Consider the following 12383-nt stretch of genomic DNA (forward strand, 5'->3'; position numbering starts at 1 on the left):
TGGTGAACTACCTTCCTAGGGAAGGGGTGCTGGTCAACTATAGGAGCCGATTTGCAGGGAATAAGAAAAGTGACTCTGGAGGTCTTGGGGGGAAGTGATTGGAGAAATACTTCTTGGTCTAGTGCTTCATTTTGAGTCCTTGGTAGTTGGCTGAGAAAAGAAATCAAATCAATGTGATTATCTAGGAGGCCTCTTCCTTCGGACTGTCACAGAAAGTGGAGTTAGATACTGTGGAGGTTTGAACGAGAATGCCCCTCATAGGAACAGATATTTGAGTGCTTGGTCCTCAGTTGGTGGAAGTATTTGGGAAGGATTGGAAGCTATAGCCCTGTTAGAGGAGTTGTGGCCTTAAGAGGCATGTTATCAGGAGTGGACTTTGAGCTTTCAAAGGCCCACACCTTCCCCAGGTAGCACCCCTCCCCTCTGCTGAGAGCTTGTTGATCAAGATAAAAGCTCCCAGCCATTGCTCCAGTGCCAGGCCTGCCTACCTGCTGACATGCTTTCTGCCATGTTGGCCATGGATTCATCCTCTGAAACTGTAATAAGCAAGCCACGCATTAATGCTTTTATAAGTTGCCTTCATGATGGTCTCTCTTCAAGCAATAGGAAAGTAGCTAAGATAAAGCCTCTTGTGCTTCCTTGTTCTGCCTTTATGGGCGCTTGGACAGAGTTGCAGGGCCTGATGCCTCTCAGCAGGCAGAGCAGAGGCAGCATCTTCACCAGGGCTGCTGGGGAGGAGTTTAGTAGTCCTGTTGTGATCTGAGAAATGCTGGGGAAAGCTGTGAGAACTGTCATACCTCTGATGGGGTTCCTCACCTTTGTCTTGGACGACACACACACACACACACACACACACACACACACACACACACACACACACACAGAGAGAGAGAGAGAGAGAGAGAGAGAGAGAGAGAGAGAGAGAGACTTGCTCTCTCGCTCCCCCCCCCCACTAGTGTCTTCTCTGAGCAGTCAAATTGTCAAGAGCAGGCCTTTAGGCCCTGGTCTCCATCCCAGATCTGTCAGTCAAGCAGCCGTGTTCCTGGCATGTGGCTTCTCTGATCCTATGGCAGCCACATTTCCCAATACATTCTGGTCACTCTTAAAATAGAAGGGGCCCTGACGTACTGTCGTGGGTCCAGGAAGCTCCTGCTTTGGCGTGGGAATATTCTTGAGCCCTGGTGCTGGAGTTCTCCCAGGATAAGACTTACCTCACAGTTCTGATAGCTACCTCATCACTAAGTCTACACACTTATCTTTCCTGGTTTTTCTTCCCTCTTTGCTCTGAATCCTGACATTCCTCTTGTTAAGAAGTCAACAACATGAGAATATTTTTCTCTCTAGTGTGGCCAAAACAGTAAAGACATATGTTTCTGGGCTGGGGTTGTAGCTCAGATTGCATTGTCCTTACCTAGCATGCTTAAAAGCACAGGATCCCTATGAGCTGCATAAAGCCAACATGGTGTGTGGCTGTCCTGTAATGCTAGCCGAGTGAGGAGGTAGATGCCAGAGGCACTCTAGTTTATAAACTGAGTTTGTGCTCAGTGAAGGACACATGAGACTGTCTAAAAATAGAAAATGACACGCTGTCTATAAAAAGAAAAGACAACCATTTCTTTCCTCCAATCACGATATTACATTTACTATAATGAAGTGAGCAAGGGGCCTGGTTTAATTTTTAAAAATTTCCTAGCGTGACTTTTGTCTTACTATGTAATCTCCCTGGAGGATAGTCGCTGTATGTTTGAAAAAATATGTGTCTATTACTGCGTGTGTTAGAATATCAGGCCCATCTAATATACTTTATTATAGTGAGCTCCCCTTCCCTTAGGATGCTCTATTTTCATTATACATAAAAAAACCCCAATATATTGAAATCTATGTTGTTTTAGAACTGCCCATCTCTCACTCCCTATTATTAGCCCAGGTGTTTTTAAAAAATGTATTTTGAGACAGTATTTCATGTGGTCTAGGCAGTCCCAGAATTCTCTATAGCAAAGGGTAGCCTTAATCTGTTCGTCCTGCCTCTGCCTCCCCTTTCCTGGGATAATAGCATTCTCTTTTCCTTTTTGGAATAATTGTTTTGGTCAGATATGGAATTATTCGTCAACAGGGTTTTAAACATTCCCTTCACTGCTCTAAATACCCTGTTCATGGTGGTTTCTGGCCTCCATGTTTTGTGAGTGTGCTATTCATTATATAGATACCCCAATATCTGTAAGACAACTTGTGGGAGTCAGTTCTTTCTTATCATGTGTGCCCTGGGCACAAAGCTCAGGATGTCAATCTCGGCAGCAAGTGTCTTTACCCATGGAGCCATCTTGTGAACCCCTACAATCTTTTTCTTTCTGCTATGTATTTTTGCTGTTGTTGAAAATATTTTTCTATACAATGTATTCTAATCACAGTTTTGCCTCCCTCATTTCCCCTGGACGCTCCCCCAACTCCTCACCCATCCCCGTTTGCACCTTCCAATACTTTCAATATTTTCTTTCCCATTCCTCTGACTGAAGAATCTCAATGGACCTTTCTTCAAGGTTACCCAATTCTCTCTTTTTCTACTTACACATGCTAGACCCTCCCTCCAGTGATTTTTATTCAATTATGTTATTTATTTACTTTACAAATAATGGTGTTTGAGTAGATCTTTTGTTGTTATTGTTGTTATTATTGTTGTTGTTGTTTGAGACAGGGTTTCTCTGTGTAGCCCTGGCTGTCCTGGACTCGCTGTGTAGACCAAGCTGGCCTTAGACTCACAGTGATCCACCTGCCTCTGCCACCCGACTGCTGGGCTTAAAGGTGTGCGCCACCACTGCCCGGCTTGAGTAGATCTTTTAATTCCCTTATTTACTGGTGAGGGAATGGGGCCAGTGCTTGCCATGCTGCATATGCATATGACCAGGATAACTTTGCTGAATTGGCTCTCTCCTCCGGACATGTGAGTCCTGGGTCTAGAAATCAGGCCATTAGGACTACACAGCTATTGGGATAGTGTATCTATCCCAATACCTGGCTGACTTCTCTATTTTTATAATTGTCTTTTTTTTTACATTAATTTTTATTTTATGCTCAATGGTGTTTTGCCTGCATGTCTGTCTGTCTGAGGATGTTAGATCTTAGAGTTACAGACAGCTGTGAGCTGCCATATGAGTGTTGGGAATTGAACTCCGGTCCTTTGGAAGAACAGTCAGTGCTCTTAACCGCTGGGCCATCTCTCCAGCCCAACTTCTCTCTTTTACTTAAAACGTTTTACAATTTTATTTATGTATAGTTTGTCCCCCTCTAGCACTTTCCACAGTATTGTAAATTTTGTTTTAAATGTATTTTTTTTTATCATTTTTACTCTGTGTGTACATATGAGTGCCTACAGAGGCAGAGTGTCTTTTCCCCCTGTAGCTGGAGTTATAGGTGGCTATGAGCCACCTGGTCAGGCAGGGTGGTTAAAAATCCACCTGAGTCCTCTGGAAGAGCTCTGCATATCCTCAATTGCTGATTCACCTCTCCAGACTCTTAATTGCTATTTTTAAATTATGTCTGTGTAAGTGTGCCTGAATGTGCTTTGTGCACACGTGTGTGGCTGGCTGTACAAAGCAGAAGAGAGTGTCAGGTCCCATAGAGCGTGAGCTCCATGCCATTGTGAGCTGCCTGTTGTGGCTGCTGAAACACCCCTCTAGCCACCCCCCCACCTTAGGTTCTCTGGGACAGAATCTGTCTCTAACCCTCAAGACCACAGTGGTATCTGAACAGGCCAGCCATCAAGCCCTGGGGATCTCTCCACCTTCCTGTCTCTCGTGGAACCCAGGGTTAAACATTTGCCACTGCTTTTACATCTACGTTCGGGGGTCAGAGTCAGATCTTTGTGCTTGCTTGGCAACCACTTTCCATATTCAGCCATTCCCCTGCCCCACTTTTAAAAAGTGAGATGGTGACTTCATGTAGTGCAGGATGTCCTTGAAATGCCTGTGTAGCCAAGGATGATCATGACATTCTGATCCTCAGAAATATATTTCTCAAGTGTTGTGATTACAGGGCCTAGCCACTGTGTTCAGCTCTTACTGTTTCTACCTACTCTTTCCTTAAAAAATGGACCCCATTGTCTGTATCGCTGCATGACAGCTTTCCTTTTCATTTAACAATTTTCGACTTTAAAAATTCAAAATTAAAATATAATTGCATCGATACTCCTTTCCTTTCTTTCCTCCAACCTCTCCCCCCCATATTTACCATATTTCACTCCCTTTTGAAATCATGGCCTCCCTCTTTTTGATAGGTGTGTGTGTGTGTGTGTGTGTGTGTGTGTGTGTGTGTGTGTGTGCGCGCGCGCGCGCATTCCCTCACCTCCACAGTGCTGACCTATTGGTACTGTATAACCAATCAAGGAGCTCACCCCATCTTTCAGCATTCCATTGTGGTTCTTTGTCTAGGGTGGGGCCCTGTGAAACCGCCTTCTTACATGTTAGCAAAACTACCAGTGCTGTCCTTGTTCAGGTCTGGCTTGACAATTTTCTTGAAAACGGCATGGTGTCCTATGGATAAGAATGCATCCCCTCCTCATGACAATTAGGAGTAACTATTTAAGTCTAATTATATGCCACTTGAACATGAAACATAAGCAATGTAACATGGACAAAGGAAGACAGCACAGGAAGGTTGCATGGGACCACCTTGTGGAAATCTGTAACCCGGACTTGGGAGTGGCAGGATATCTCAGGATGCCTTCTCATTATGCAGACAGCACGTGGGCCTGAGGGCTCCTGCAGTGTGCGGCTTTGTAGGTGTGAGTGGGAGTAGAACTGCACTGCCAGGGCCTAACAGGGAGGTGCTTCGAGAACTTGAAGTAAAGCTGCTCCGGATTCCTGATAGAATGAGATGGTCTATAGCTGCTCCCTGCACCCCAGTTGCTCTGAGACAGTGCATTTTTGTTATCTGAGTGCCCCCGACCACCTTGCACTTACATGCCCTCAGCCATGCAGTTTCCCTTCCTTCTTTCCACATGTGAAATCTCCCATCATGTGGAGATTGTAGCCGGAGCTGATGAAGAGAAACCCAGTTGGGTATCCAATGCGAGTCTGGAGCAGCTGCAGCAGAGGGAGAATGAGGAGAGAGGAAACATTTGTAAGGAAGGTGGAGGTCCTCTGAGCTGCCAGAACCAAGAAAAGTCGCGTCTGCACAGTCTGTTTGAATGACGTTTCCTTGATACTCTGGACACATACCTAACCGTCTCAGATGACACTTGAAACAGATATTGAGATTTTAGCTCTTTCTTATAAATACAAGGGCTGTAATAACTGGATTTTGGTGGCAGCAAAACCCAAGACCTATGACAGAATCGGCTGCTGGCCCATGCCATGTATGTCCACAAAATTTTCCACACAGAAAGTGGGGGGGGGGGCAGGGGAGATAATTGGGAGGAGTCTAGTAACCATTTCATTGCTTCTGTCCTGTGAACTCCGCAGGTGGCCTCTGTATACACAGTTTCTGTCAGAGTTCAGGGCTGGAATGAAATCCTAGGTAGTGTGTGTGTGTTGGGGGGGCGCAGACATCCCAGTTGGGGAAAAAAGCATGGCTTCTCACAAGGGTCTTGCCTTGTCTGTTGTGTAGATGTGCAGTCCTCTGTGATTAACACTGTGGAGTGAGGACAATCTGAGGGCTAACAACAACAACAACAACAAAAAAAAAAACAAAAAAACGAAAAAAACAAAAAAAAAACATGTGGGTCACTGCAACCCTGCTATGGAAGCTGGAAAGTCCCTGTGACATACAGGGCTTACTGACTGCAGTGTAGATGTGACACTTCCTGGAAAGAGACCTTGTCACTCTGTTTAAACATTTCCTTGCTAACAGACATGTATCTTAACACTCTCAGAAGACACACAAAACAAATACATTGCGAAGTCACATCTTTATTGCAAATACAAATACTGAGGAAATAAGTGTGAAGTAACACGGTTTTGGCAACAACAAAATCTCATCTGCATGTGGCTCCTGAGCGAAGGTGGCTCTCCGGGGATCCTCCACAGCCTTCCGAGAAAGATTTTCTAAGAAGCAGGAGGAGGATTGCTGAGCATTTACAGCCTCTTATAATTCCTGTACTGTTCTCTCCTCTTCCGAAACCATTTCTACAATGATTGGGGAAAAGGAACTTGTTCAGTGTAGGATCACAATTGAACTACTTAAAAAAAAACCAGCAAGAATCTACAAAATTCTATTACCTACTAAAAGATACGTTGACTTTGTCCTTTCCTATTTGGAGTAACCAATACTTTCCAATTGGATTTAGTCCTACCCCACACTTTGAAACCCAGACCTGCCACCATTATTAAGGCCAAGATCCTGTGGCTAGAAAGGTCCTAGGTCTAAGGGGAGACTGTATTACTATTACTCTGCTAAATCAGGATAACATTAAACTGACTCCTAATGGCTTATTGCTCGAACTAGTCCTTATTAGAGAAACTTCTATTTTTCAGTAGAAAGCGATTAACATAGAGACCTACAACTGACCAAAGCATAGAAAACAAAAGATTGAAGAATTCTCATCCCCAAATAGAATATAAATACCACACCACCTCCTCCAAAGCACAGAGATAATTTTAGGAGAGAGGATGGAAAGAGTATAAGAGCCAGAAGCTGTGCATGACCACAAGGAAACAGCTTTTTCTTGGGGCATCAACACACAGACACACACACACACACACACACACACACACACACACACACATGTCTGAGAATATTTGATCAGCAGTCTTGATGGGTTATAAAAAGTAGGGACACAAAGTTGGGTGGATGGGGACGAGTTGGGGGAGGCTCCTATGGCCAAACACATACAGCATTTTCAAAGAACTAATAAAACCTTTTTTAATAACCCAGGAGGGCCGGGCGCGGTGGCGCATGCCTTTAATCCTAGCACTTGGGAGGCAGAGGCAGGCAGATCTCTGTGAGTTCGAGGCCAGCCTGGTCTACATAGTGAGTCCAGGACAGCCAGCCAGGACTAAAAGAGAAACCCTGCCTTAAAAAACAGAAAATAGAAGCAAAACAAAACAAAAAACTAAACAAAAAACCAGGAAGATTAGGTATTTTGGTTTGATGCTTTCTCCATTCCTGTAAGTCTCTGTTTAGCTAAGTTTGCATTAATTATATGGGTTCAGCCTGTGAATTATTATCTTAGTCCAATTCTCCTGTAAGGATAAATTTTGTGATTAATTTGAACAATTCATGTGTCACAACCACAGTATGACTCCCCACAGAAATGCTTTCTAAAGAATACTAACTAGCCTTGGCCAGACAGTGGTGGCACATGCCTTTAATCCCAGCACTGGGGAAGCAGAGGCAGGTGGATCTCTGTGAGTTCCAGACCAGACTGGTTTACAAAGTGAGTTCAGGACAGCCAAGGCTACACAGAGAAATCCTGTCTCAAAAAACCAAAAGAAAAGAAAGAAAGAAAGAAAGAAAGAAAAAAAAAAAGAGAATACCAGCCTTACAGTGTTTATATATAAACATATATATGTCTGTATGCATATATCCTTCCTATCTCTGTATAAATAATACAAGTATTTTATATATAACATGTACATAATTTCTAAGGTAAAGTGCATATAATGACCTAGCCACAGGACACACGTATGTGTATTATCTATATACTTAGGTAGTGAAAATAATTTGGTACAATTATTTGTTCCTCAGAAAGTTATGCGTCCTCTGAAAATGAGCAATTCCTGATTAGTACGGCTTTCTCATTACATTTTCTACCCACAAGGACCACTCAGCTCAAAAGCCATTTTGAGTGGTCTAGAATGATTGTTTAGTGTTTAATGCTTGCTGATCTTGTAGAGGACTTGAGTTTAGTTCCTAGGACCCATTTGGGCTGCTTATAAATACCTATAACTCCAGCTCCATGAAATTTATGCCCTCTCCTGGCTTCCATGAGCTGCCACACACATGGCATGCATGCATGTGTGCACATATGTGCACATGTGTGTACACACACACACATGCACACAAACACTTAGAGAGAAATCTTTTAAAAGTCATTTTGAAACATGGAAAATTAAAAAAAGCAACACTATACTATCTTGTCTTCAATGCCCCTCAGAGACTTGAGAAGGAATAAAACTTAAAATTCCTGAGTGAACCAGCAATGTGGGTTTAGCAGCTTCCAAAATGTACAAATTGACTTAAGACAGTTTACTGCCTGACCACTCAGCCAATACACTCTATAACGTTGGAGTCTCAACTTCAGCTTTCTGGCCTAATATCTCTGCCAGACTTGTTAGCAGGGCAGGAACTATTGAGGACTTTAGATCCAACAAGACAGGAAAGACATTTACTTCAAACGGGACAAATGCAGATGGCCAAGCCACTGTGAATGTAACATGTATAGAACTCATTATTCTCATGATTGTCACATGGTTCTCCCTGCTGTATGTAGTTTGTTTTATACACGTGTAATAAAGTGAAAGTATATATAAAAAAAAAAGCAACACAATTTGACTCAGAGAACCAATAGGACCTACAGACAAAGTAAGTTCTAGAATGGCTGTCCCACCAAATGGCTTTTCTCTGCTTACTGACCTGTACTCTTGCTTCAGACACACCAATGGATCTTGCCAGACGTCTTCTAAGGGTAAAAATGGAAGACATTCAGCTCAGTATTTGGAATTATGGATATGTGAAATAAAATATGAGAAGATATTTTATATGTGTTTTGAAAGGCTTGTCTGCCTGTTTGTTTGTTTGTTTGTTTGTTTTTTCCCGAGACAGGGTCTCTCTATGTAGCCCTGGCTGTCCTGCACTTGCTTTGTAGACCAGGCTGGCCTCCAACTCACAGCGATCCGCCTGCCTCTGCCTCCGCCTCCCGAGTGCTGGGATTAAAGGCGTGCGCCACCACGCCCGGCAGTTTTTAATGTTTTAAAGATAGCCTTCCACTTTGTAGCTGAGGCTAGCCTGGCACTCACCACTGTAGTAAGATGGCTCAGAGGAAAAGGTGCTTGCCTGCGTATTTGAGTTCAAAACCAGGGACCCACATGATGGAAGGAAAGAAACAACTCCCATTAAGTTGTCATCTGGCCTCCATATGCACACACAAGCATAACACACACACACACACACACACACGCACTGAGGGCTTAAATAAAATATTTAAAAATATAATAAAAAGCAGATAAGAAAGGGGACCTGGATGGAGCAAAAGCACTCCCTACACTATTTCACTTCCTTAACAAAGAGAACACCATTCTAGGCACTCGACTTACGTTTCTGCAGTGGTGAGGTAGTGACTTCTCTGAAAAGCACCCTCTAGCTCTTGTAGTTGCAGTAGGGTGAACCTGTAGCGGCGGTTGGCGCGGCACTCAGGCACCAGCACTCTCACAGGATGAGTACAGGTCCAGCGTGATGGCCCAGGGCTCACATTTTCTGAACCCCTCACACTCTCTCTCCCGCGGACTGGCTCCTCTGGCTGCTTGTCACTCTCCTGGCCAATGCCACTGGCGCCCTGGTCCTCTTGGCTCCAGTTAGCCACGAGGCCTGCGGAGCCACAAGTAGAAGGACCTTCTCCACTTAATTCTGCTCCTTTCCCTTCAGCGGCTGCGGCTCCCGACCCAGGCTGTCCCCGTACACTCTCTCCCTCATTTCTTTCCTCTCCAGCCAGCAAGGCCATCTGTGCTTTCTCATCTGGAAGTGGGGGAAACAGACACAGCCAGGCTTCAGGGCCTAGCGTGGTGCGAAGTCGCGCGAAGCGGGCCGGGCCGCACACAGCGCATGACCAACGGCCCCTCCCGGACACCGCTCCCCCTCGTGGACAGCGCCAACCCACCCTTCCCAGCACTCACTGACCATTCAAAAATTGGTCATCCTCCTCAGGACCCACACAAAGCAGGTAATTGATGTTTTGACGCTCCATGTTGGGAAAGACCTCGAAGTCACTCGCGGGTCTCTGTCCGCAGTACTTCCGCAGACTCTCTGAGCTGGAGCACCCTACAGTCCCGGAAGTAGAGCTTCTCACCCACCGAAGGCTCTCTTCCGCCTCCGGGGTCCCATAGTCTGTCTACATTAGCATGTATCCAATCACAGGCCTGCATCCTGGCTTGCGCTTGATGTCCTGTTTCTATGCGCAGAGCCCCCAAGGTGCCAAATTGAGAGCTTAAGTGAGAAAGGATATGTTTGAAGGGAAGGCATGGGTGGCCCGTGGGCAAGTAGGGTAAAAGAAAGGGCCTTCCATTTTGCAACTTAAATGAGTCCTCTGGCCTTGTTCAATTATCTTCCTACAGAAGGTGTGGCCACAAATTACAAGTGAACCCCTTTGCAAGGAATAAGAATATAACTCCGCCTGGTCCCACTCCCCCTTCCCAACCTCACGCTCCGAGTCCCCCACCCCCACCCTCTGCCCTGCCCCGCCCCCTGCCCCGCCCCCTGCCCCGCCCCTCGCCCCCCACACCGCTGCCTTTCCACCCCCTGCCCTATCTCCACTCTTTCCCTGTCCTCCTTCCTCCCCACCCCCTTGCCTCTGCCTCTCCCCTCCCTCTTGTCCCCTCCAGTAGCTCTCCAGGCCTTGCAGAAATGTGTGGGCAATACCTCTTGGTTCCACATGGGTCCCTGGTACTTGGCACAGAATGGATATTAAGCTAATGTGTTTATCTGGGAGGCTCTTCCTTCGGGCATTTACAGAAGGTGAGGTGAGAGTGTCCTAAGTAAGGGATCTAAGCAGAGAAGTAAGTGTACATGGCAGGGGCATAAGTCTGATGGGGCAGCTCCTGTCCCATGCCAGTTCTGCATGGGGGGGGGGAGCATGTTCATTGTATAATTAATTCAATCTCTTGAGGGCTATGAGATAGGATCAGAAGACATCCAGTCCCTCTGCACCATTGGTAACCCTAAACAATGCCACCCAAAGCCAGAAGCATGGGTACAATAGTGTAGTGCACTGGGTGTTTCTTGAAATATTTAAGTGTTGTCTAGCTTAATCAGGAATTGTTTTAACAAATTACAAGAGTGGAAAAATGTTTTAAGTATTAGTCTGTTTCTGATACCTTGAGAACACTCCTTTAATCTCAGCATTTGGAAGGCAGAGGCAGGCAGGTCGCTGTGAGTTCAAGGCCACCCTGGTCTACAAAGTGAGTCTAGGATAGTCAAGGCTACACAGAGAAACCCTGCCTCGAAAAACAAAAACAATAAAATAAAATAAATACAACTCTTAGCAGGGTGCAGTGGCTCACGCTTGTAATCCCAGCACTTGGGAGGCAGAAGCAGGCCAGTTGCTTTGAGTTCGAGGCCAGCCAGGTTTACAAAGCAGTCCGGGACAGGCAAGGTTACACAGAGAATCCCTGTCTCAAACAAACAAAGGAAGGAACAAAAAATACCAAAAAACAAAAACAAAAACAAAAAACCAAAAAAAACCAAACCAACCAAACAAACAAAAAAACACAAAAAAGAAAGAAAGAAAAAAAGACAACAAAAACAGCTTTTAAAGTGTCAGCTCCTTAGAAGGAGAAATTGTTCTGGGAATAGGAGACAAAAGAAAGAAGCTTCTTTTTGGTCTGAGTAGGTCCTTGTTCCCCGTTGAAGCAACAAGGACCGCTGACACAGTGGTTGCCAATGCCTTGTACTTTCCACAGAAATGGAGGGCAGTAAACAAACCAGTGCACTCTGTTGTTTCCCAAAAACCCCGAGTGTAGTTTTGCATGTTGAGTATGAAGTCCCAAGTGTGGCTGGAACCAGCTTTGTCTGGATAAAGGCTGTCTTTCCCTAGATATTTTCCATGTCTGCCATGCACATCGGTAGTGCAGTATGGTCAGGGCCAGGGTGAAGGCTGTCAAAATACAAGGGGGCGGGGGTGGGGGAGAGAGGAACGCATGGTCAACACAACTCTACCGTGTCACTTGACGAGCTTCCGTGATAGTTAAAGCCTACCGGTGGCCGCTCAGGGATGGATGTCACCCCACAGGAGGGGAGACCTTGTCATTGTACTTCAGTGGCAATTCCCTTGACGACTGCCACACATAGCATAGGAATCCAGTGACACACGAGGCAGGCAGACAACGCATTTATTTCAGACACAGGTTCTTAGGGGATAAAGGCAGAATAACATGCTGGTTGAAGAACACCTGCATCTACAAGTGGCTCCTGGTCAAGGGTGGCGCTAGGGTTCCTGCTCAATCTTCAGGAGAGGTGGAGTTCTTCCCAGGAGGAGCACCGCCACTACGCGCTGGCAGACCCTGTTCTTGCCAGAAGTATTGTCTCCTCTTCTTAAACCATCTCTACAATGAGAGGGAAGACCGATTTGTGCAGTGTCAGGGATCGGGATTAGGACCAGAAAACACACGGTGTCACATTAGTTGCCCTCTGTAATTTATCTCGATATACTTTATATTAACATTATCTTGCCCAGAAGA

The 12383-nt window shown here is 45.4% G+C and overlaps 1 protein-coding gene across 1 annotated transcript; it reads right to left on the bottom strand.

The window, feature by feature from the left end:
• Positions 1-6068: 6068 nt before the first annotated feature.
• LOC127185720 (rhox homeobox family member 2-like) lies at positions 6069-9895 on the bottom strand. Its single transcript, XM_051142243.1, has 4 exons — positions 9829-9895; positions 9249-9666; positions 8569-8614; positions 6069-6119 (listed from the first exon to the last, which is right to left on the bottom strand). Exons 1-4 carry the CDS (start codon positions 9893-9895, stop codon positions 6069-6071), a joined length of 582 nt encoding a protein of 193 aa, XP_050998200.1.
• Positions 9896-12383: the final 2488 nt, after the last annotated feature.

Source organism: Acomys russatus, chromosome X (assembly GCF_903995435.1).
Source record: "Acomys russatus chromosome X, mAcoRus1.1, whole genome shotgun sequence".
Classification (NCBI taxonomy): domain Eukaryota; kingdom Metazoa; phylum Chordata; class Mammalia; order Rodentia; family Muridae; genus Acomys; species Acomys russatus.